The sequence below is a fragment of the Copadichromis virginalis genome, linkage group LG20 (genome assembly GCF_057382275.1).
Source record: "Copadichromis virginalis isolate Kocher_CV1m ecotype Utaka linkage group LG20, C_Virginalis_male_GT1.1, whole genome shotgun sequence".
In the NCBI taxonomy this organism is placed as follows: domain Eukaryota; kingdom Metazoa; phylum Chordata; class Actinopteri; order Cichliformes; family Cichlidae; genus Copadichromis; species Copadichromis virginalis.
In genome coordinates this window covers 5,940,765-5,964,945 of record NC_140637.1, presented here as the reverse complement: position 1 = coordinate 5,964,945, position 24,181 = coordinate 5,940,765, and the positions used below count along the sequence as shown (strand labels likewise).

The 24,181-nt window shown below is 40.0% G+C and overlaps 2 protein-coding genes across 7 annotated transcripts in view; one reads left to right on the top strand and one right to left on the bottom strand.

Annotated features, from left to right (window-relative positions):
• Nucleotides 1-281: 281 nt before the first annotated feature.
• LOC146684138 (uncharacterized) lies at nucleotides 282-5,498 on the bottom strand. 3 transcript variants are annotated; one of them, XR_014917332.1, is made up of 3 exons: nucleotides 5,400-5,465; nucleotides 1,939-2,445; nucleotides 282-1,838 (listed from the first exon to the last, which is right to left on the bottom strand). XR_014917332.1 is itself a non-coding variant. In XM_085445030.1 (3 exons), the coding sequence occupies exons 2-3, from the start codon at nucleotides 1,975-1,977 to the stop codon at nucleotides 584-586; spliced, it is 750 nt and encodes a 249-aa protein (XP_085301156.1). In that variant the 5' UTR covers nucleotides 1,978-2,445; nucleotides 5,433-5,498; the 3' UTR covers nucleotides 282-583. The 3 variants fall into 3 exon arrangements, 2 of the variants coding, with proteins under 2 accessions (XP_085301156.1, XP_085301155.1); XM_085445030.1 differs by having other exon boundaries at nucleotides 282-1,294; nucleotides 5,433-5,498; XM_085445029.1 differs by having other exon boundaries at nucleotides 282-1,294.
• A 77-nt stretch (nucleotides 5,499-5,575) lies between these two features.
• Nucleotides 5,576-24,181, top strand: part of LOC146684137 (band 4.1-like protein 1) — a 49,772-nt gene continuing 31,166 nt past the window's right edge. For all 4 annotated transcript variants that reach the window (XM_085445026.1, XM_085445025.1, XM_085445027.1 and 1 more), the window contains exons 1-3: nucleotides 5,576-5,639; nucleotides 21,049-21,137; nucleotides 21,423-21,572. In XM_085445026.1, coding sequence (XP_085301152.1) covers nucleotides 21,066-21,137; nucleotides 21,423-21,572 — 222 coding nt within the window. In that variant the 5' untranslated portion in view covers nucleotides 5,576-5,639; nucleotides 21,049-21,065. The remainder of the gene's footprint in view (nucleotides 5,640-21,048; nucleotides 21,138-21,422; nucleotides 21,573-24,181) is intronic.

Here is a 24,181-nt window from a genome sequence, read left to right as displayed (position 1 = left end):
TCAAACATTTTTAATAGAGAGCAGTTTGGAAACTTCCAAACTGGAGAAAACTGCCACCAAAAGTCATTTTAAAATGTGATATTTGGGTTTTTGTCATATAAATTAATGTCTGAATAACACATGAACAAACTCCCCACAGAGACAACATAGAAACACTACTAAAGTTTTCAGGGTCATAGTACAAGAAGCAGCTGTTTTAAGTTAAAGGGGTTTAAATAAAAATAAGTATTTTATGATTTTACACATTTTTATTGAAAAGCACCATTTAATCACATTTAAGATAAGATAAGATAACCTTTATTAGTCCCACACGTGGGAAATTTGTTTTGTCACAGCAGGAAGTGGACAGTGCAAAAGTTATGAGGCAAAAATTAGAATACAATAAGAATAAATACAGTACACAACTGTACAGAATAGAATAAAATAAAATACTATATACAGTAGAATAAAATAAAATAAATATACAATAAGATAAAAATAGAATACAAATACAAATACTATATACAACTGAGTAAAATACAACGATGACAGAAAGGATTATTGCACTTAGTATTATTGCATATGTATGGATGTGTGTGCTTGATCAGTTAAAGTCTTTATTATGGAGTCTGACAGCAGTGGGGAGGAAAGACCTGCGAAATCTCTCCGTCCCACACCGTGGGTGCCGCAGTCTCCCACTGAAGGAGCTGCTCAGTGCTGTCACAGTCTGCTGCATGGGGTGGGAGATGTTGTCCATCAGGGATGACAGCTTAGCCGCCGTTCTCCTGTCACTCACCACCTCCACTGGGTCCAGAGGGCATCCTAGAACAGAGCTGGCCCTTCGGATCACCCTGTTCAGTCTCTTCCTGTCCCCAGCAGAGATGCTGCCGCCCCAGCAGACCACGCCATAAAAGATAGCAGAAGCCACAACAGAGTCATAGAATTTCTTCAGGAGTGGGCCCTCCACTCCAAACGACCTGAGTCTCCGCAGCAGGTACAGCCTGCTCTGCCCTTTCCTGTAGAGGGCGTCTGAGTTATGAGTCCAGTCCAGTCTATTGTTCAGATGAACACCAAGGTACCTGTAGCTGTCCACAGCCTCAATGTCCATACCTTGGATGTTCAGTGGTTGCAGTGGAGAATGCTTGTGCCTGCGGAAGTCTACCACCAGTTCCTTGGTTTTACTGGCGTTGATCTGGAGGTAGTTCAGCTGGCACCAGTCCACAAAGTCTTGAGTCAGTCCTCTGTACTCCTTGTCGTCCCCATCAGTGATGAGGCCGACTATTGCAGAGTCATCAGAGAACTTCTGCAGGAAGCACTGGGTGAAATTTAAATTTAAATCAAAAGCTAATAAAATTTAAACTTCCCAAGTTGATTTCTTACATAAAGACAATTATTATTATTTTAATTATATGTTTATGTACATAAATAGTTCTAATATAATTAAACATACAAAAATGTGCATAAATTTCCCAAACAGTATTTTAGAATACTTGGAAAGCAAACACAATACCAAAGCCCAGAATCTCAATGATGATCAGTACATCAAAAAAACAACAAAACAAAACAAAAAAACAACAACACTAGTTTACTTTGAAAGCTTGTAAAAGCATGTTTGCTTTTAAACAAGAGATGCTGACAGAAATCTTCTCAGTGTTTATTTGGTCACAAGTCAAACAAACTGCAGACAAACAAAAAATCATGACAACCATCTCACTGTATAAAACCTTATTTATTACTGTGTCCAGCAATGAGCTGGATTTAGATCATATTAAAGAAAACAAGAGCATTGTTATTTCTGGGTTATAGAAAATCAATTAAATCCTTTTTTTCCTTTCAGTGTTTGAAGGCAGTGATCAAAGCTGAACAAGATGAAGACAGAATGAGTGGAAGAGTTAGTGCAACTTCCCTTTTCACTCGATATGTGTAAACCACAGCAACCAAGATTGTAAATTCACTCACCATTGTGGATCGGCAGAGAGATGAAGAGAATAAGCTCATGACTCTCACACCCACGGGGAATTTTATGGGAACAGCAATGCCCTGTGCACCTGCGCTAGAGTTTTGCTTTTATTCCTTCATAACCATTTTCTTTTTTAGTTCACCCAGAATCTAGCAAAGCAGAAAAAGACACTCTGTAAATGCAAAAATGTTTAAAAAACAGTGATGTTACAGTCTTTTTTCTTCTTCTTCTTTTTTGTACAAGGTATAGCCTGTAGAGCTGTCTGATTTGACTTAAAACATGAGTCTATGTTAACATATGGAGAATATAGACATGCACCACTTCAGTATATTTAAATTATTTGTTTTTTTTAAAGAATGCATGCTGGGGAAAAATCAGTTTGTGAAGTTCTTTGGAAAGTATGAAAAAAGGAGTGCACTTAATTTAGTTTCATGGCTTTACTGTGATTTTGTTCACCCCTTCTTCAGGATCTTTCAGATGGCTTCTCATCCTGTTTCCTTCCCATGCTGCAGAAAACAATATGCAAGGGTATTAACAATGGTAAAGAATACACACCAGACAGACTTTTAGGTGAAGACCAGCTGTGTCCAAAACACAGCATTGCTTCAAGCAACCATACATTTTGATTCACCCACCAAATGCCTTATCACGAATAATTTATCTTCCAGCGTTTTCAGATGCCAACACATGCCAAGCATCTGCTTCTCACACTTACTTTAATTGCTGCATTCCTGAACTATCTCAATCCCTGTCATTGAGGCTGAATGTGAGGACTGCTCTGTGGTTACGTGACACAGTTGAAATTTCCCATTTTCCATTTTCTGGTCTAGTTATTTATCAAATCCTCACTTGGGTCAAACTTGGCAAAGAGCACGGATTCGAGGCTATTTCTGCTCAAGATGTTTTCAGTAACATATTGTAGGAACAGCAGATGTTTGGAGCACTGCGAGCCTAAGCTGAATCCTCCTTTCTGTTACCACATTACTTCAATAAACTAAAAAAGGAAGAAAACATTTGTTATTGTAGTAGCAGTTTCAGAGTTATATGAGGACATTTATATTAGCTTAATCCATAAATGCTTATTAAAGAGTTTATGATGTATTATTCAGCATGTATACAAATACTTATGCAATCAGCCTTTGAGCTTACATGTACAGTTCACATGTACGACCTGAGAAAGCCCTTTAACAAAAAAATGGCCCTCAGTAGAAGCACATTATTGCCAAAATGGAGCCATATGGGAATGAGCCATAGTGTAGTCTTTTTTTGTTTGTAATTTAACCTTTTAAATTACTGGCAATTCACTGTGGGATTGTCCCCTGTGAGATACATGAGTCTGAGAGCTCTGGAGAAAGAAAGAAGAAAAAAAAACCCACTAGAATAATCGCTGGCTCCCGTTTTTAACTTATTTTCATTTCAGGGTCTACTGTCACCAGTAGGTCAATGCAGCAGTGACAGGAACTTAAATTGCAGTACAATGAAAATAAAAGTTATGTTAAAAATGTATTTGCTTTAAAGTTGGATATTGGCCCATAATCATTTTTTATATTACTAAAATACAATAAATGTTTCCATTTGTCGGTTTATTGAATTACATGGATAATGCAACTTTTATAATGTGAAGACAGACATGTGCAGTTATTATATTAATACTGGTTGGAAAGTGTGTATTTACAAGATTGCAAGAAACATTTTGAGGTTTACATTTTTGTTTGCAGTTTTTTCTTTGAAGAAAAATATACTGAGCTGTGTGTATTATATTTTCACAAAAGAAACTCGTAAAGTTGGCTGCCTAATATTAAAACAATCCAGTAAATATATAATACATATAACTGTACAGGGACATGGTCATGAAAGGATTTTATATTTCTCATTTATACCTTTTGATTTGTCAATCAGGGAATGTCATATAAAGGAATGTTGGGACGCGGTAACTTCCAGAGAAAACGGTGAGTAAGAGTGCGCAACCAGGCCATTAAAGCATGGCACATGCCAGAATACGTGTGGTTTTACAGAAAAACTGCAGGTGCAGAGCAAATGAAATAGTTTTAGGAGTTTGATCTGTTTTATATGCACCTTGTTTATAGGGGAGCGTTTAAATTTTTATAGTAAATTCCAACCATTGTGGCGGCTGTGACAAGAGTAAAGCTGGTAAATGACTGCCACCAAGTGGAGGAATATTATCCTAACCACTCTGCATGACTTAAGCTTATTATAAAGACAGGTAAATAATCCTCTGATAGCCAATAAATGTTGATGCGGGTACTTGGTCACTGTAGAGACCACAGACAAACTTGGCAATGAAGCATCAAGACATATCCTATAGCATTAGTTTTTCCTCCAGAAATCTTACCCCTCCTTTATGCATATCCTGTAACCAGCTGAAGCAGACCCAGCGAAGCGTGAAAGGAATTGATTTTCCTGTATGCATATTTGCATTTCAACAGAACACACTTGTGCATGAAGCCAAAGAGGGCGTTCAGCACAGAAGGTTCCTATGACTCACCATTGCAATACATCACCCACAGAGCCTCCATCCATTCAGCACAGTGCTTGCTTTGCACAGAACAGTGTGGCAGTTTTTACTTAACCTTGTGAGATATGGGCTTTGAAAAACTCCTGAATATAAAATAATATGAGGGGTTAAACCTTGTCACATATGTTTGTAATTGTATCATGCAAAGATTAAGGGAGCTGTATTTGCAGGTAATGATGAAAAAGGAAAGGCAGCTCTCTTCAGTGGAATGACGCCTGCCAGAGAAAATTCTGGGATCATCTTGTGAAGATTGCTTCCCATCAGTATTGCCTTTACACTTAACCTGATCTCAAACTAATCTTAACACAGTGGCTCAAACAGAGGCGCCCTCTGATGGGCCAGAGAGTCACTGCAGATTGGGCGTGGACGACCAGCATAAAAACGCTACGTCCAATTAAGTCGAACGAATATGATTTTTGAAAGGAAACAGCAGCATTTACTATGTTACTGACTTTGAACAATATTCAACTTGGTTTCTTTTTCTTTATTATTATCTGTTATTGACTTATTTAAAAAACAAAACAAAACTGGAGGGCTTGGGCCATTAACTTTTTTCAGCTGCTGAAGGGAAGAATTGAATCCGTTTCTTATTAAGCCTAAACTGACCCATAGTGTTGGTATTTCCAGCTTTTAAGTGATCGTTAAGTGTGATAACATATGACTAGACAACACGCATATAATTCCTCCCTATAATGCAGTAAGCATCTATATTAACTGCACTCAATTCTTTTATAATCTTCCAAATTTACTAATGGCTTTTGTAATTTATTAGATTACAGTGAAATTAGGCTATAGAATTAATTCTTTTCCAGCCAGCAGCCCCCCACCCCCCATTACTGAGCCTTACAGCGGGATAAGATGACCCGAAAACCAGTAAAGCAAGTGATAAGACACGCTGCGTGTCACGAGCAGAGCGGTCCTCACATTACGCACGACGTTAGGAGTTCCCTTGCTTACACCGCCTCTCCTCTGTCCTCCTAGCCGTTCCGACTGCTAGCCATCCCTGCCGGCTTGTGCCTATCTTCCGTCCCAGCCTGCAGGGCTGCATCTCCCGAGGCAGAGAAAAAGGCTCTCCGGGGCGGTGGCGGCGTCCGTCTTCCAGTTCCCTTCATCTCAATGATCAGAATCTGGGCTGAAGCCTGACACCCAGCTCTGACAGGACAGGTATGCATGTTTATTTGTTTGTCTCATACGACGCGGATGACAGCGGAACAGGTGCATGCTGCATTTACCGGGTATTACGAAGTGACATTGGAGGCGAGAAGCATCACACACACCGGTGATTATAGCTTTGCGCGAATACGCGTCCTGCATGCTCCGTAAAGACACTGCTTTTGTTCCTCAAGTGTCATGGGCGGATGAAGAGGGTGTTGCCACATTAGCCTTAATACGACCAATATGGTCGGCAGGCTGGTTTAATAAGCTGCATGGAATGAGGGCACCCTTTATTCCATGCATATCAAGGCCCAGCAAGAAGCAAGTGCACCTTTATCGGCTTACTGAATCATATAACGTCTGGTCAGCTCCCTCGCTAAAAACATACAACCCACGTACAATTGTTCAGACCTATTCTTGGAAATGCCGGTGTGTGTGTGTGTGTGTGTGTGTGAGAGAGAGAGGATTATTATTTCTCTATGTCTATGGAGCTAACAGCTGATGCTCAAGATAATGAGCTAATTGAAGTGTATTGTCGCGGGTGTGGCAGAGGGGGCAGGCGTGGGCGCCGAGGCAAGGGAAAGGTCTCCTGAATATGTCAACTGCACTGTTTAAAAGTGGGCTATTTAATGAAAATGCTCGGAAAGTAGAAGGACGGCAGTTGTTACTTTTTTCGATTGAAACGGCACATTTATAACAATGAATAAAGAAAAAAGGTGCAAAGTGGCACTGATTCAAATTGCGTTTTCAGAAAAAGGCAACAGGTGTAGGGGGTAATTGTCCATTTTTATGCCATTATTTTGAAAATTTGGGTTTTAAAATTTGCTCACTTTCGCAAGGTAAATCTGTAAACTGCACATCAGAGCTAAAGATTGATTAAAACAATGAGTTATTACATCACCCCTCCCCCTTCCCGTCTCCTTTTCATAGAGAACTTAATAGCTCAGCTGCTACAGTAAAAGTTTGCCAAGCAGAGGAACAACAAAGAGAATTCACCGAGGCAAACAGTAAAAAAGAAAGGAAAGCAAAATACACACAAAAACATAAAATAACCACAACACAAGCTTTATTTTAACACTTCCAAAAAGTTATCATCATAAGTAATGCCTCCTTCTGTTCACCCACATACTCAAACAGACTGCCAGTCCTTGTGTCTCTGGCTTGTTTGCAGCCACACCGCAGGCTACAGTATCTCCGAGACTCAGAATTTCAGAAACTGAGAAGGCAGAGTGAAGAAGGGGGGAAAAATAGATCTAAAATCCATCCATCTGTCCATCACACCTCTGTCCCTTCATGCATCCTCCAATCTCATTTTCCTTTCACCTGATCCACTTTTGGTCTCCCTGGTGCATATAACAATCGTAACTATACGCAGTCATAGTGGTGCTCCTCACGTCCCTCATTTAGAGCAATGCCTCTTTGTGTAGATGTATGTTTAGGTGAACACTTACAGGAAAAAAATATTGAATAACGGTTATATAGGTTTTTGTCATGGTGCTGCTAGAACATTGACTGCAAGCAGTACAGTAAGAGAATTACATGGTACATTTTCCACAGAGCAACTTCCTCTAATGTGTGACAGGTAGCAGATATTCAAGCGAACTCCTAAACTAAGAGTGTGAGACTTGCAAGGTTATATGCAAGTCTCACACTTTCTGGTTAATGTGCAGCTTCTGTGCAGTCTGTCACCAATCAATATACACACACACACACACACACACACACACACACGCGCACGCACAAACATGCACGCACACACACACACACACACACATCCTTTTAGGTCATCATGTGATAGACTGACGGGAAACACCTTCGTATGTGTCTTTTTATGCACCTAAATTCAGCAAGAGTGCTTGTTTAGACTAGCACACATTGATGCAATTCTCCCTTGAGTCCTATTTTAAGTCATCCTATGATCGATTTGTAATAGCTCATTGAAGCATAGCCAGTGGTCTTTTCACAGCCAACGGGGAATTCTCCACAGGATAAACTCATATTGCTTCGAAGTAACAGGAGCTTTCAAAGACATATTATGGATAACAAGCAGCATGTAATAAGCTGTCACTGTATTATCATCACAAATGATGTGCGACAGTAGACAATGCCCAATCTAGGAAGACATCACATCATTTGTTTTTCTTTTGGAGATCCCTCCTTTAACAATTGGTTGCACAGTTTGACACAGGTACAAAAAAATCAATAATCATCATAATAATCTTAGAACCTGCATAAATGCATTTTCTGAGGTAAAGCATTGTAACTTCTAAAACCTAACAGACACTGTAAAGGTAATTCAGTTCAGTTCAATTTTATCTATATAGCACCAAGTCGCAACAAGTCACCCCAAAGTGATTTATATTGTAAGGTAAAGATCTACAATGAGCAAGCACCTGGTGACAGTGGGAAGGAAAAACTCCCTTTTAACAGGAAGAAACCTCTGGCAGAACCAGGCTTAGGGAGGGGCTATGACCTGCTAGGAGTGAGGGGAGGGAGACGAGACAAAAGAAACACTTGCAGAGAGCCAGAGTTTAGTAATAATGATTAAGTACAGAGTGGGGTATGAAGACAAAGAGAGTGAAAAGAGGTGAAGAAGAAATGCTCAGTGAAACATGTGATGTTCACAGCAACCTAGGCCTGTAGGGGGGTTTTAGGATCACCTGATCCAGCTCTAACCATACGCTTCATCAATAACAAAAGCTTCAAGTTTAATCTTAAAAGTAGAGTGGCTTGCTCGATTTTGCTTGGGCTGAAAAAGTGCTGTACAGCTTTATTATAATCATGAAAGTGAATTTTCAAACTACTCATAAAGACAGACATTTATTTTGAGGTATGATCAGATGAGAAGCTTGAAGACCTATGACATGTACTGAGAATACCATGTTGCCATTTACAGTGTATTGAAAGCCATAAAATAATCACTTTAACAGCCGCGTTGTATATCACATTTGATATGGTTAGATCAGATTTGTAAAGCAAAAATATTCTCTTCCCCAAGGGTGTAACGCGATTAAACACTAGTCTAACTTATTTCTGTGTCTTGTATGATCAAACACAAACATAATCCCTCCAAAGCGATACACTGCCATATATCTACATCTTGTTCGGCTGACCTCCTGTGTTCACGACAGGCATTTGAATGCAGACTACAAGCCTGACATCCAACTTGAAACTGTTGGTCATCCTCTTCCACCCACCACTTCAGCATGCCTACCTCTACACGAGCTGTCACAATCTTGAGCTCAGTGCCATGTGATGGTTCACCTCTTCTTCCCTCTCACGCATTGTGTATGTGTCAACTAGCAAAATAATGGCTACAGGCTGTTCTCTCATTTTTTTGTCATTTTCTTTATCTTATTTTGATACGCTTGACAGACGATGTTAGGCTAGGGTTCCCATGGTAACTGAATTTTAAACAGGCACGCCTGATGCCTCAGTGTTAACTATCGTTAGTGGAGACACGCTCCTTTGTGGTCAATTAGGAAAAAAAAGATTGTGCTGTGTACAGCGTGCCTGTCATTTTCCTGTGACAGTGAAGAATGAAGCTGTGTCTTGTTTTTATCCGTTTAACCTTTTTAGTAAAGGTTGCTAAAATACATGTGAATACATGAAATGGGGAAAAGATTTAATTTGGGTGGTGAAGGGGCTACATGCGTATGGATTAAGTTGCACATAATTAAATAATTACTTTATTCAGAACTGTAGTTATCACGATGCCCACACTGCTTAATTATACGGAAGGTAAACATAATGAACATACTCACAGGAATACCTACAGCATATGAAGTCATGCACTCAGCAACCTGGGAAAACAATCAGCTTCTCTGCTGACCTATCCCTCTAGGAGCAACAGTCAGTATTTCTGGTGAAAGCAGTCAATATCTGGAATAGTGGATAATGGATACTGAGGCGCAGACTTCCAATTTTGTCAACCAGCCATTGTTTACTAAAAAAGGTATTTTAAAAAAATAATAATAGAAAGATGAAGATCCAGTTTGCATTTTGGCAATTAGACTTTAAGTATAAAACAAAAACCAAGTACGTTCCTGCAGATCTGCATACAACATATAGTCATGTTCTTTGGTCCTGACCTCTTGAGGTGGGCACTAACACAGTGCTGCAGTCTTCCCAGAAGCAGACATCCCAGCAAATTCGCTCCAGACAGTTAGATCATGCAGTTTTATAGGAACTGCATAAAACAGAAGAGCCGCAATTTAGGTTCTGCAGGCCTCTGTTAGCATGTTAACGTAAAAAAATTAATGACAGCACAAATAGAAAAAGAGAAAAAGACTAACAACTATGTCTTGCTTGGAAGATTTGCCAAGAGCCTCTTTTCTCTAAAAAAAACATGGAAGTTCTGCTTAGGTTTGTAAACTTGCATCTGGACAAACCACAAGATTTTGGAAGAATGTCCTTTGAACAGACGAGACCAAAGTAGAGATGTTTGGGCAGAACGCACAGGCGCCGTTTTTGGTGAAAACCAAACAAGGCGCCTGTGTATCAGCACAAACACCTCATACCAGCTGTCAAGCATGGTGTTAGAGGTTTGATGATTCGGACTTATTTTGCAGCCACATGAATTGGGCAACTTAAGTTGACCAAGAACAACTCTGTAGACCAAAATGTTCCAGAGCCAGAAGTGAGGCCATCTGTTCAACAGCTAAAGCTTGGCTTGTATCGCTTCACGGAGGAGGACAATGATCCAGTATTTAATGGTCCAGTCAAGGTCCAGGAGAGCTGTGCATAAACAAATGCCCACAAACCTCAATGAACTGAAGCAATGTTGTAAGGGAGAGGGGGACAAAATACTTCCAAAATGATGTGCGAGACTGATAAAGACAGGAAAATTATTGTTTGCGTATATTTTGGCGTCTGTTAAGTGCAGAGAAGATAGGAAAGCTAGGGAGAGATAATCAGGTCAGATTTGAACCCAGTTCTTTGTATTAGCCTTACAGCAGATGGGTCACCTGCTCAACCTAGTGAGCTAAACTGGCAGCCTCTCAAGTGACTACTTCAAGTTATTGCTGCCAAATGTGGTTCTAAAAGCTACTAAATCATGGGGTGTACTTAGTTTTTCATAGGACTGCATAGAGGGCTGTGAAAGCTTTATTTTCCACATAACTGTATATCTTCAGTGGAGGTGTGTTATCAGTTGAGAGATCCAGCATTTAGAGGGAGTAAATGATATGCTGCTAAAAACGAGCTATTTCATACTCTACACATTCTGTAGAAAGCTACATAAAAATGATACGTAGAGTCTGCAATCTTCCTTTCTCTGTCTTGTTGTGAATGTGAACCAGGGCAGCATGCTTGATTGTTTGGACAATTTGTATGAATCAATGGGATGTCAACATGCCTAACAGTAGGTGTCACCTACATAAGCATCTGTTCAGTCATGTTTTTTTTTTCTCAAAATAATGTTTATCTAGTAGGTTAGCAGTAAGAATTTCTAGGTTAGCAAGAAATATTTTATTCCTGTTCTAGGAATTCAAACAGCGTTTGACCTTAAAACTATTCCCAAGTTATGTTAAGTACATTGACCTCCTTTACTGAGTATACATAAGAGTACATATTAGTGTTGAATGGTAGGCGGTGCCTGTTTTACTCATGTAAACTGATTAATCTCTAAGCTAGTCATCGCATAAATCAAATGATGCATTTTGACAGCTCATTTTGAGAGATTTCCCTGCTTGATTTGTTTTAATCAGCGAGGATTAACTTTACAGTGACCCGCCCCAAACCCCCTGCTCTAATAATTTTGCTACGCACATTCGCCACCTTCTTTGACTCCAAGTGATAATGAAGCACACACAGATGAGTTTCCAATCACACAGTCTGTCTTTTTGCATCAGCTCAAGAAAGTGGAACTCTGCACTGAAGCACAGCATCTGTGCTAAACCCTGTAATTCCCTTTGTTAACTCTTCCCAAAAGAGAGTGCTTATGCTATGTAGATGCAGGTAGCATCACTCCCTCTGGGCTTGCTTTCTCTTTGGGAGGATGAACTTGCTGCCTCATTGATTTGGATGTCGTATCATTTATCTCGGCTGTGGTGTGACATGATTTGCAGCAGACTTAACAGTCGTGCTACGCAATCTGCCTCCAAGACTGCTGAGTGCCAAAGGTTTGGAGAATGTGTGTATGTGGTTTCTCCTGAACAAGGACATCTTGCCACTCCCTCTTTCCCAACCCCCACTGTCCTATACCTGGTTTCCCAGAGCCAGCCTCTGCCCTTAAGGTTTGATGAACTGGCTGTGTATGCCATTAGAAGAGAGCCACTGATTATAAAGCCGAGATGTGGAGGGAGCAGCTTGAAAAAAAAAAAAAAAGGCGAAGCTCAGTGAGGAATGAACGGTGATTGGGTAATACAGTGGGTGGCTTCTCTGGATTCCTGTGTAGATACAGTACTTTAGTTTATGCTACTACAGTGCATATTTTTTACAAGTGAGTGTGTAGATGCACATTGTTAACATAAAAGGCAGTTATATTGTGGGTACACTGTTCATTATACACTACACGAGGAAGCATAGAGAGTTTTTTTTTTTTTTTTTTTAAAGCATGCAAAACGTATTTTATTTTATAAATGGTCTAGCAGCTGGAGGCATTTTCTACACGGTAAAAATTACCGAGCTTCTTGTGGCTAAGTAATGATTTCCAGATCTAAATATGTAAAAAGAAAAAGATGTATGAACTCATGTTTCCTTACAGCCAGACCACTAACATGGACATCACCTAAATTAAATACGAAGTCCATAAACCCAACAGAGAAGTAACAGTGGGGTGTCACTTTTATTTTCCAAGAATCCTCACGCTATTAGCTGCAGGTGTGTCACCATGGTGAATTACCGGTCCCTCTGCACGGGTGACATCTAATAATAAGCACTGAGTGGTTTGCTGTTGTTGTTTGTTTTTTTTGTTTTTTTTTGGGGGGGGGGGGGGGATTACCTCCAAAAAAGTGCCAGAAAACCATTAAGCTAGCAGCACAATCCAGTTTACTCCCTGAGGATTTCTTGCACACTTGAACAAAAGAAGAGACCTGAATTCATATTAATAGGCGAGAAAATGTTTCTCCTAAAACACTGCACAAACAGACAGGTTGTATTTGTTTTAGCAAAATAATATTTCATCTCAACTCTAAATTGATGTATTACAGAATTAAAAAATGAGTTAATAACTCAAATCTAACAATCAGTGAATTCAATTAATTGAAGTGTTGCCCATCCCTGCCTTTCATTTATATAATTTCTATTAATCTTTCTAGTATCTATGCAAATGTTTTCATATGTATTCTAGAAGGACATCTTTAAATGCTTTTAAGTACCACCGATGAAATTCAAGGTCAGTTTCTGTGTAGGCTGCAGGCCACATGCTACAATGCTGGAGTTTTTTTTTTTTTCTGTTTAGACAACCTTTTAAGCATCTGTGGTCAATTTTTTTTCATGCCGCTAAATCACTGGTCGGTATGGAAACACATTACATTTGCAAATAAGGCCGTCAGTGCAAAGAAGTAAAGTCTGAACCCCTTGGGGGATGTTGCAAGAAATGCTTGAGAGGATGGTGCATTTCTTCCAGAGACAGCGACACCAGATTTGATTAAATTGAAGTGGGCGACTAGGCCTCTTTACTTATTCAAGTAGGCAGGTCTGAGCTACATATTTAAATGCTACCTTGGTCTAAAACTTGAAAAACAGAGCCGTTGGCGGCATTCAATCCGCTGTCACAGGCAAACCTTATGTTTTTGGAAGTATTTCTTATCACAGTCTATTGTTTTGGTTAAAACCACAAGCATGAATTTAAAAATGTGTTTTTTTTTAGTACAGGATTGTGAAACTTCCTTGAGCTTCTTTGTTGCAAAAGAAAAAAAAATCCCAAATCCCAAAACAAGTTTCTTGCAGAGCTTTGATATTGTAAGCAAAAGAAGTGCTGATGACACTGTTTGCTGCTTTTGTCACTGATTTGTTCACACACTAGACTTATTTTTTCCCCAGTATACTCTGGAGGAAGGCAAACACTTGACGCTGTTAGCACATGCACAATTTCCTGACAGCATACTGTGCTTGAGAAGTGAAAGGAATCCACAAGCTGTCATTCCTGTGCTTCCCCTGCTCTGCTGTGACATATTTTTGAGACGCTATATTTGACAAATTTCTTCTGCCCATCTGCAAGTGAAGGATGGGCCTGTGGGCAACTAATGCCTGCCTGAAGACATCAGTTTTGGGGCGCTTCTAAATTGACAAGCTTTTTGAAAAACTGGCATGAAGACAAATGAACTCAGTCAGGTTGCAGTAAATGGCGCATTGTGGACATCATTTTGCCCTAGATGATCAGCCATCATGTGTTTTACTATCTGGCAATTTATCTGAGCTGCCCTGCTGCAGATGATGAGTGCTCGGACTGTCACGTTGTCTGCTTTTTGCTTCTTTTTGTTGGCGTGAAGTTAATACTCTGCAGTTTGAGACTTTTTTCAGCTGAGTGAGTTTGAAACGCTTGCAGTTGATCCAAGCATTCGCTAACACATTTGAGGTGCTCAGTAATGATTCCTGTGTGGACTGGAATGTAGCACAGAGGAAGTAGTCTCCAGAGATACAAAGACATGGTGAGTGAATTCTGTCTGTGTATGTGTACGTGGGACTGTGAAGATCGTGAGTTTGACTGTGTGAATTTTGCTTGTCTGTCTTGTGAAAGAAAAGAATTTCAATAACTGACTGATAAGCTAAATGCAGCTAATCTTATTGATACGTGCTGTGTTTTGGAACACATTTAAGCTGGCAGTGTTTCTTGTGCAGACAAAGCATATTTCATTTGAAGATAAGATCCTTTCTTTTTGGCAGTCAGCGCTACACTTAATCATAGATGTTAGATGTTTCTCATCTTTAATTTGTTAGCCAAAAAGAAAAAGTATTTCACAGACATGTCAAATGTGATTTTAAAAAAGAAACAACAAAAGAAGAAAAAAAACCCACAAAAAATAACACAGAAATGCAGAAGCAAGAACAATTAAAGTCAACTGTCTTGGACCATATATAACATCTAATGCCGTAAGAGCTACCCTTGGAGGTATTACTGAAACTGAGTTATGGTTCCCAAATTATTTGAAATTTTACTTAGAGTTAACAGTTACGAGTCAGCCGGATAAAGATGTAGCTTCATCCTTATCAGAGGATAAGGATGAAGCTATCAAATCAAATACATAAGGTCTATAAATCAGACTCACTTTGTATTGACAACAGTAAAATGCAAATAGTATGCAACTAAACTGAATCAAAACATCCCATAGCTAATGTTTTAAGGCAAATACCTAATAATATACTGTACCTTTATGAAGGTCAACAATTCTTACTGACATTATTCACCTTTAATGGTCATTAAAATAAATATTGTTACATATTTATGTTACCTGTTAAAGTTCATAACAGTACAATTAGAAAAAGGCTGGAAGATTTGGCAGGAAAAAGCTTCTTCCCTCTAAAAAGATCCTGGCAGCTAATCTTAGGTTTGCAAAGTTGCATCTGAAAAAACCACAAGACTTCTGGAACAATGCCATTTAGACAGAAGAGACCAAAATGTGCAGCTCTACGTTAGGAGAAACCCAAACATAGCGTATCAGTGCAAACACGTAATGATGAAACTGACAGCTAGACCGGCTGAAACCAGGTCATGCAACAGGGCAGTGATAACAAGCACAGCAGCAAATCTGCAACAGAGTGGCTCAAAAAGAAAAGAATCAAAGTGTTGCAATGACCCAGTCAAAGTCCAGACCTCAGCCTAATTGAAATGCTGTGATGGGACCTTAAGAGAGCTGTGCATAAACAAACCTCTGCAAACTTGCTGCTAAAGGGTTTTCTACTTGCTTTTGAAACTTGTCTTCGCCAGGCGACTAAAGACAGAAACATCAGAAGACTCATTTTAGACATTTTTAAGATTATTTTCTTTTTACACGACACTCTCAAGAGAAAGGGAATGAAAGGAAGTGTGAGATGGATTTGATGTGTTTATTATAGCAAAAACTCAAGTTACTACTAGCAGTGTAAAAAAAGTCATTATTAGTGACAAACCCATGGAGATCATTTTACCATTTTATACTTATGTTACCTGCAGAGCTGTGGAGCTGAAGGTAAAAGCACCTCATTCTTTTTAGTGTTTGGTTGACAGGTTTATTCTGACTTTCATCACTTTTATAATGATATACAATCCAGTTTACACTGCCTGCCTTGCAAATAGCAAACGTGGTCATGAAACAGAGAGTTTTTACAGAACTTTGACAGCAAAAACTTGAAGCAATCATGTTTTGTTTTTTTTATCAGTTGCTTAAATTGTGGAGGAATTTTGGCCCACAATGTTACTTCAGTTAACGGAAGTTCGCAGACATCCATTTATGCACAGCTCTCTTAAGGTCCACCACAGCATTTGATTTAGGCTGAGGTCTGAATTTTGATTGGTCCGTTGCAACACTTACATCCTTTGGCAGATTTGTAGTTGTGCTTGGTTTCATTGTACTGTTGCATCACCAAAGTTTAGCCAAACTTCAGGTGTCAGATTCATCTAGAATAGTATACAGAGGAATTAATAGTTCAACAGCAACATGCTCATGTTCTGTGGCTGCAACAACAACAAAGCCCACATCATGACCCTTCTATCAGCAGAGGTTTGGGATAAAACAATTGTGAGACCTTGCTTCACCTTATCATGTGACCTGTTGAGATCACCTGAAGCGAGATGTGAGTGGTGTTTGAGGTGCCTGGGGAGGCAAACTGGATTGTAGATGGCAGACAGATGGTATTGTAAGAAACCCCTTCTATTCAAAGATTGCTGCTCACAGTAGACATAGATGGCCTCTTTAACTCTTCTTTCAAACCATCTGTCTCCTCTGTCGATTTTTGGGCACAATTGAATGAGGCAAGGTCTCACAGTGCTTTTACCCGAAACCTCTGCTGATAATGATCCATGCTTTTTTTCACGCTTTGACTCATGTGATGCAGCACATAATCAATAGTGGGTCAACGACCCCCCTAAGGGACAGCTCCCACTTAGGTTTAAATACCTGGGACTCTCCACCATTTGGTTTTAGGACTAAAGAAGCTTCTCAGATGAGGGGTGAAACATCTTCAAGAAACTTGAAGATGTTCAGTCGCTTTCTTTCCAAGCTCCTTAGATTATGTCCAGACATTTCCACCACTTTCATTGTTCCAGATGTTCCAAACCTAAGCCATACTGCCATGTTCTTTTTAGAGCAGGGGTGGGCAATTCCCGGCCTCGAGGGCCGGTGTCCTGCAGGTTTTAGATCTCACCTTGGGTCAACACACCTGAATCACATGATTAGTTCGTTACCAGGCCTCTGGAGAACTGCAGGACATGTTGAGGAGCTAATTTAGTCATTTAAATCAGCTGTGTTGGTTCAAGGACACATCTAAAACCTGCAGGTCCTCGAGGCCTGGAGTTGCCCACCCCTGTTTTAGAGAGAAGAGGTTTTTATCCTGGTAACCATTCCAAACAACACATACTTGTGTTTTTGTACACCGTATTGATCATGTGACTTCATGGTGATGGTGTAGGATCAAGCAAATAAGGCCCCACCCACACAGGCCTAGTGTGGGTGGGGCTTCTGTGGTGCATGACCATCTGACAGCATGTGGATCATGACTAGTATTACAAAGGTGCAACATACTTTACGGCAACATTTCTCTATTTCTGTCTTGCGCTGCACATTTTCAAGTTTTACTACAAGTACAAGCACAGTAGTTAGTGAGTATTTGTAAACAAACATGAAGCACTACAATTCAGACACCAGGAGGTTTTTGACACTGTACCTTCTATTGATGTGATTTCACTCAATAAGAGCCAGCAACCTCTAGGAACCACAAGCACCCATTTGGCAAATACAAAATTTTTCCTTGCAGCTGGTGGTTGTATTGTCCAATATGTATTACATAAGCATATCATGCTCTGACCTCTGCCAAAACATCTACTTTTATAGATGTGTTCACATTCGTTAATGATCATTTTAATTAGCAGCTCCTGGCTGCCTCTTACCCTCTCAGTTCCTATGAAAGCAGTAAGGGTGTAGAACTGCTCAGAGTCATGTGAAAACTTTCTTTTCCGCATGAAAAGAAAAATGGTGAAGATAATGAGGCATGTCAGTATCTGACAAGATCAGTAGTACAGCACTTTGGGCCTCTGCAACCTTAGTTGTAGGTGCAGTTGTTTGGTTAGCCAAGAAAAACATCTGCATCACACCCACTTCCACAGACGTGTACCACAGTGCCCACATAATGCGAGTTTAATAGATAACTGTGGAAGCAGAGAGGAAGAGCTGTCTGGGATTATTTTAGTTGTCTGACTCAAACAAATGCTAAAATCTGCAGAACAGTGATATCTGTGAGTACTAGCGTACAGTACATTAGTTATATAACCAACATAAGCACTTTTCCATATTCACTGATTTTCTGTTTTCTTTCAGATTAATTCAGTCACATGCTGTCCAGTAAATGTTAAAGTATAAATACCACAAATTATAAATAATAAAAGGTATTTCTGTAAAGACCCAAGTTATGTAAATGCAACTATTTTTGGAGGCCCTCAGTCCTGAACAATGTTTTCTGAGCTTCTGAGCTTCACCTGCGACATACTGTCATAGTTCACAAAGACGTTCCCTGATGCTCGCTGTTTGAAGTTCAAGGACCAAAGAGCCCCAGATGATTTTGCAGAGAAAGACCTTTAAAAGGAGTCTGTGTGAAGATGCTGACTGTCATTGGATTTTTGTGTGTAAGAAACAGCAACGGCTCACACCTCACACACATCTCAGCCTCCATCATCTCACTCACACAGATGATTAGGTGTGCGGAGACCAGAACTGATGTGGACTTGCAGTGATTGAATCATAAAGTGACCCAAATGAAAAAATTGATTGGCCTCACAATCATGATGTGTGTGAAATGAGCGGCCTAAAGTCTCTGACACTGATCTATTAGGATTCCTCTCAAGCTCGCTTGTGATTCACAGACACATTGTTCTGACAGCTGCCTCATGGGGATGACATTCACACTGAGTGCGTGTATTACAGTGGGCAGATCTGATTGGCTCACGTGAGTGGATGTACAAGTTGGATTACATTAGAAATAGATGTGAGAGTAAAACAATGGACTTGGGGATTTGAATCGTCTTCAGTTTGTTTCTGAGTACAAAACAGCAATTGAATCTTTTTTTTTAAAGAAGATTGTATTTCTAATAAGAAATGTCTAAGAAGCTCATCAAATAACCCTGAAGCCTCCTATTTGATTTGGAGGTGTTTGTTACATGTCATCCACCTTTCTGTCCCATATTTCCTGCCTGCACTGTCTGAACAGAATTTTTTGTTTTGTTATTTATCTGCCCGCTATGTGTATTTATGTCTGACTCTGACGTCAAGGCTTTGCATTAATATAAGTTTTACAAGGCAAATTTCACAAATATTGTAGAAAATACGTAAATCTGAACAATGATGTTGTTACCCATTAGCTATATTAAAGTTGTGTTGTGTTAACCTTGCTCACAACAAGGTTAACACGAAGAGATGACCCACACTTATACTTCGAACCAGTTTAGAAGCGCAGTGAGCTTACAGAAGTGTCTTTGGACCGGACCGTGGAAATAAAGCTGGAACTCACCGAGAACAAGTTTGAAATCAAAACCTTCCTGCTATGAGTGAAAATGCTGCCCTAATGAGAGTACATTTTGTAACCAATTATATTATTATTCATTAAATAAACTAATTAAAAACCTGCAGGCCCTTGAAAGTTGTGGAGATTCACTGCATAGAGCGCGTGACATCTGCAGCCGTCCAAGAGCCAGACTGCACTCCTCTTTGATCTGGCTTGATTATGCAGCGTGAGACTGACCTATCATGAAAGCTGAGATGTGCTGTGTTCGAGACTCCAGAATTGTAAACACAGAAGTGTCATCAGGCAGCTGGTTGAGGGAAAAAATGCAAATTAGTTCCCCCACCTCTTTTTTTTTTTCTTTTTTTTTCAAGAAAAAAATGCTACTGTACTGTAATACTACCACCACTTTAATGGTTTGCAAACACTTTGCTGGCCATTATAGGACCAAATATACTTCTCTTCTGCACCTTTATACTATTTATCAGTGCTTCACATGCCTCTTTTTCACTAATCCCTATTTTTATTTACTCTACTATAACTATACTAGTAATGAATATTAACTGCTGCATATTCTGGAGTTTCTTAAGTGGGAATTGTTACATTACAGAGTAATGTATGCACTCCTTGCTTGCAACTGCCATCTTGAGATTGAAAAATTCCAGCGCAGTACTTCAAGATAAAGTATATAAAGGGTCATCCCTAATAACTCGGCAATTATCATCATGTATGTTTGAGGACAGGGGAAAAGAGGGACATTGTTAAAACTCGGCACTGATACTGGCCCGTCGCAGTCCAAATTAGCTCAGCTTAAGAACTTAAACAGCTCGTATTTCTGTAGAAATTTTCCAATTTAATCTTCAAATTTTACCCTGAATCTAAAGCTCACATAAACCCATGACCCCGTCCTCACCTTTCAGAGAAAAGCTATAGTCTCCCTCAGGGCTTTATCTTACCTAATTCATTCTTCTTATCTGTAACACCCAATCTGAATATGAGCCATTTTCCTGTACGTCACGTGGAGAAAAAGCACTGTGCAGGAGTCAAACTGGGTATAGCACTGGTCACCTTCAAATGACAAGCTCCATCTGTCTGTAGCTCTCCCGGATATTGTAGCAGCAGTCTTGTATGTTAACTCATCTCTTTTCCTCTTTCTGGTCTCTTTTGCCTCATAACCTTTTTTCTTTGCTACCTTGTCCTTTCTCATCGTCAGACCGATATCAGTGTCCTCTTTCCCTCCTTTCACCTTATTTTCTTTCTCATTCTCCTATCACAGTGTGTCTGTTGTCCTGTGTGTTGCTGCGGGACTCTCTGGTTGATGTAATTTATGCTATCTCCTTTGCTAGCATGAGAAGGAGCGTCCTGAAGCCAAACGCTCTTCATGCAGAGTGCTCCTGTGGGAGGCTGTGAGCCAGCACTGACTGAGCTGCCCCTTTTTTATTTTTTCTCCTCCCCGTCAAGATCTCTCTGCACACAATCCAATAACCATACACATTAAAAACAATGGTCATTCTCTGCAGCCGTAAAGGATAATTAAAGATACCAAACATAGTAGCTGTCAGCTGCACAGGAAGTTGAAATGGATGCCTGTGGTTGTTCATTACACCAAAGTCCAGCTTAAGTGAAGATTCAGAATGCTCTGTGCAGTTTTGCTTACATGTCATGAGTGAAATCCATCAGGACTCTATAGGCAGTTTGGGCTTTTAATAGCAGTGAACACTTCACACTAGTTTTTGGAGCATGAAGAGATTTGATGTTGACAGAACATGTTTATGTGTGGTTGCAGGACTGTAATCCATTTCTATGACAACAGAGAAGGCTTTGGCTGGGGAAATGAAGACTGCGATGGAGGGTGACGCCAGGAGAACCAATCAGGTGGGAGCACAGCTGTAGATCATTTTATTCAAGCCTCTCAATCACTCAGGGGCCTTCCGGCTTTCTCGTTGATATGCAAGGCAGTGAGCCCATCCTGCCCGTGCCACTAACTTAACATCTTAGAGCAGCGGCTCACACGACATGCATTTGATGACTGCCTCATATGATCAAATAATTTAAGTCTTTTTTTTTTAAGGGCAAGACTAAAAATTCAAACAGTTAAATAAAAGACAAAATGCAAATTTTAAGCTCACTCACTGAGAGATAGGATTCTCCCTCTCCCAGGTTCCAGAGGACCAGGGGGATATGGACGATAACTCAGAGAAGACCCCCAGCAAAGCCTCCAAATCCCCCCAGAAAAGCTCCAAGCGGCCCAAGACTGTCCCTGTCAAAGTCACCCTACTTGACGGCTCTGACTATGAAACCGCAGTTGAGGTATGCTACTTAATTTTTATTACTGAGAAGAAAATGATACATCAGAGGGAGAAAAACCAAGCAAATCAAATTAAAAAGAAGCCTAAATGGTAAAAATCTTTCTTTACTCAGCTTTGGTTGGTGTATCAATAGAAGCAAAACAATAATTTAGTAATGAACAAAAACACGGTGGAAAAAAATCAAGACGCACATGAAGCTTCTCACTTACAAATGACTCAGCCTTTCCTTTATGGAACAGATCAACTAAAAGCATCAGATTTGTAGGAAGAGATAACGAGATTGGTAATGACATTATCTGATGTTGTCCTTGCTTTAACATACAGCGTAGCAGTCTGACTGTCTGACTACACAGTCTGCCTTCAAATGCAACGATTCCCGTATTTTGGCTAAGCTGTTGTTGTTGACTCTTAATGCAGATTTGTCATAGTAGCAAAGAGGGTTCTCATACCTGCCCTTAATAGTAGTGACCTTGCTCTACTGGAATGTATCACACTCCTGTTACTTCATTTCTGCCATTTTTGCTTATTGGTGATTATCACAAATGAAAATGCTCCCACCCTCCTCTCTACTCTAAATTCTTTCTATTTTACTTAAGTCCAGAGTACTTTACTTTGATGGGCTATTTACTGCTACATATGACCTTGCTGTTGCGGTGCTCTCAGGTATTATTTGATAGGTACAAAGTTATTATCTTTTAAACTCATCTTTTCACCTTCACAGTGAAAGACACTGCTTCCTTCCTAAACTCTTAAGTATGTGTTTCACCAGCAGTAATTCTTCAAAATATGCAGAAAACGGATCAGAAAAACGCCATTTTAAAAGGTTGCTTTGCAGCGCCGTTGACATGCAGTGTGGCTGTTTTGCCGTGCTTGAAAACACACGTGCATGCGTGATTTTTGCTGTGCAAATTATATTTTTATATATATTTAAAAAGCTAGTGTTGAAAAAGAGCTCTTGACTCAGCAGACCACACTACGTTACACCTCCATAGGATTTAGTCTCCCTTGGTAATACGTGCTACTGAGTCAGGAAATGCAGCACTGTTGCTATTCTCGCTGAGAGAAGGAGGAGACGGATGGATGGAGGTGAGACAAGCTCCGCATTGTGGGGGACAAGGCTTCCATAAATCGTGACTCAGTAGCCTTATGTGTTGGTAAATAGATGATTCTAACTCAGTGGATCCCCATCTATTTGAATTTCACATGCTTGTCATGATCAAGTGTTGCAGAAAATTAATCTGCTCACTGACTAAACTGACTTCTGAAGGGTGTCAGAGGAGGTGTTTTACACCAGCGGGAAACCCTGGGCAGGAATCACAAAGCTGTTTGGAGCCCCACTGGCACCTGCTGCTGATCGAGTGTGTTGCGGCTGGGAACGAGGTTCCTGTCACCCTCAGTCATGTCAACTGCATTCCTTTTAAAGCTTACTGCCTCCCACCTGACCTCACATATTTTACTTAAGAGAGCCAACGAGCAGAGAAATCTGTCAGAAATCCCGGTGTGGCACACGCACACATAGATTTAACTCCAGCTTAACCCGTCCATCTTTCCTTCTGTCTTAGTTACGTGCATGCATACGCACACACACACATTTCTTCAGGTCATCTGGGCTGTGACACTAGAGGTAGTGGGCTTTGACAGGAAATCCATGCAGGTGACAAATGAGCGCTCTTATGTTTGACCGGGGAGAAAATGGAATGGGAGAAGGAAAGAGGAGGAGGAAAAGATGAAGAGTGGGGTGGGAAGTGTATAAAAAAGATGGAGAGGAGATAGATACTGAGGGTGCTGGTTGTATTGTTATATGGATAGGAGTGTGTGTATCTGTGTGTTAGCAGTGCATAAAAGGCAAACAGGGACAGAATGATGAATGCTGGGAGACTTCTTCTGTAATTAGAGTCACGATGTCCACCAAGCAAACCGACCGTGATAATAAAAAATAAAAAAAACAGAGAAATAAAAGGGAAGCAATTTTAACTTCCTATTCATAGTGATGTTGACTAAGCTCAGTTATATAGTTCTGCTTTAACCAAAGCTGTACTATTAAAGCAAGAACTCCACCACCTGCTTATAACACTTCACTGCCTTCAAGATCTCAAAGCCATCTCAAACAGCTAGGTTTTGGAATAAAAATCCAGTTTTACTCAGATTTTAACCACTTAAAATTCCGCTATACAGAATACTCTCTGCTGTTCCAACCCAACAAATACTGTTAATTTTCACGGTCAACTGCATGAGATTGTGAGTTTGAAAAGCTGCTCAGGGATTGCTTTCCTGTACTCGGTGCAGTCTCTGCTGACATTTCAAGAGCTCATGCTGCTCAGATTTGCCTTGTTTTTGCATTATCTGAATGACTGCAATATTTTTAAAAAGTCTTCCATTCAATTATCCCATACTTCCACTGTAGAAATGTAGTTCTTGTTCACATTAGCAAAACTAAACTCTCATCCAAATCACTTCAATTCAATTCAATTTTTTATAACGCCAAATCACAACAACAGTAGCCTCAAGGCTGCCTGTATCATAAGGTAAAGACCATACAATAACACAAAGAAAACACAAAACCCCCCAACATAATATGACCTCCTATGAGCAAGTGCTTTGGTCTCAGGG

Bases quoted from the DNA above. Each gene is read 5' to 3' on its own strand.
- LOC146684138 (XM_085445030.1), bottom strand. From the start codon at position 1,977: ATGAGCTTATTCTCTTCATCTCTCTGCCGATCCACAATG. The intron at 1,295-1,938 runs GTGAGTGAATTT...AATTTCACCCAG, and splicing joins CTCTCTGCCGATCCACAATG to TGCTTCCTGCAGAAGTTCTC.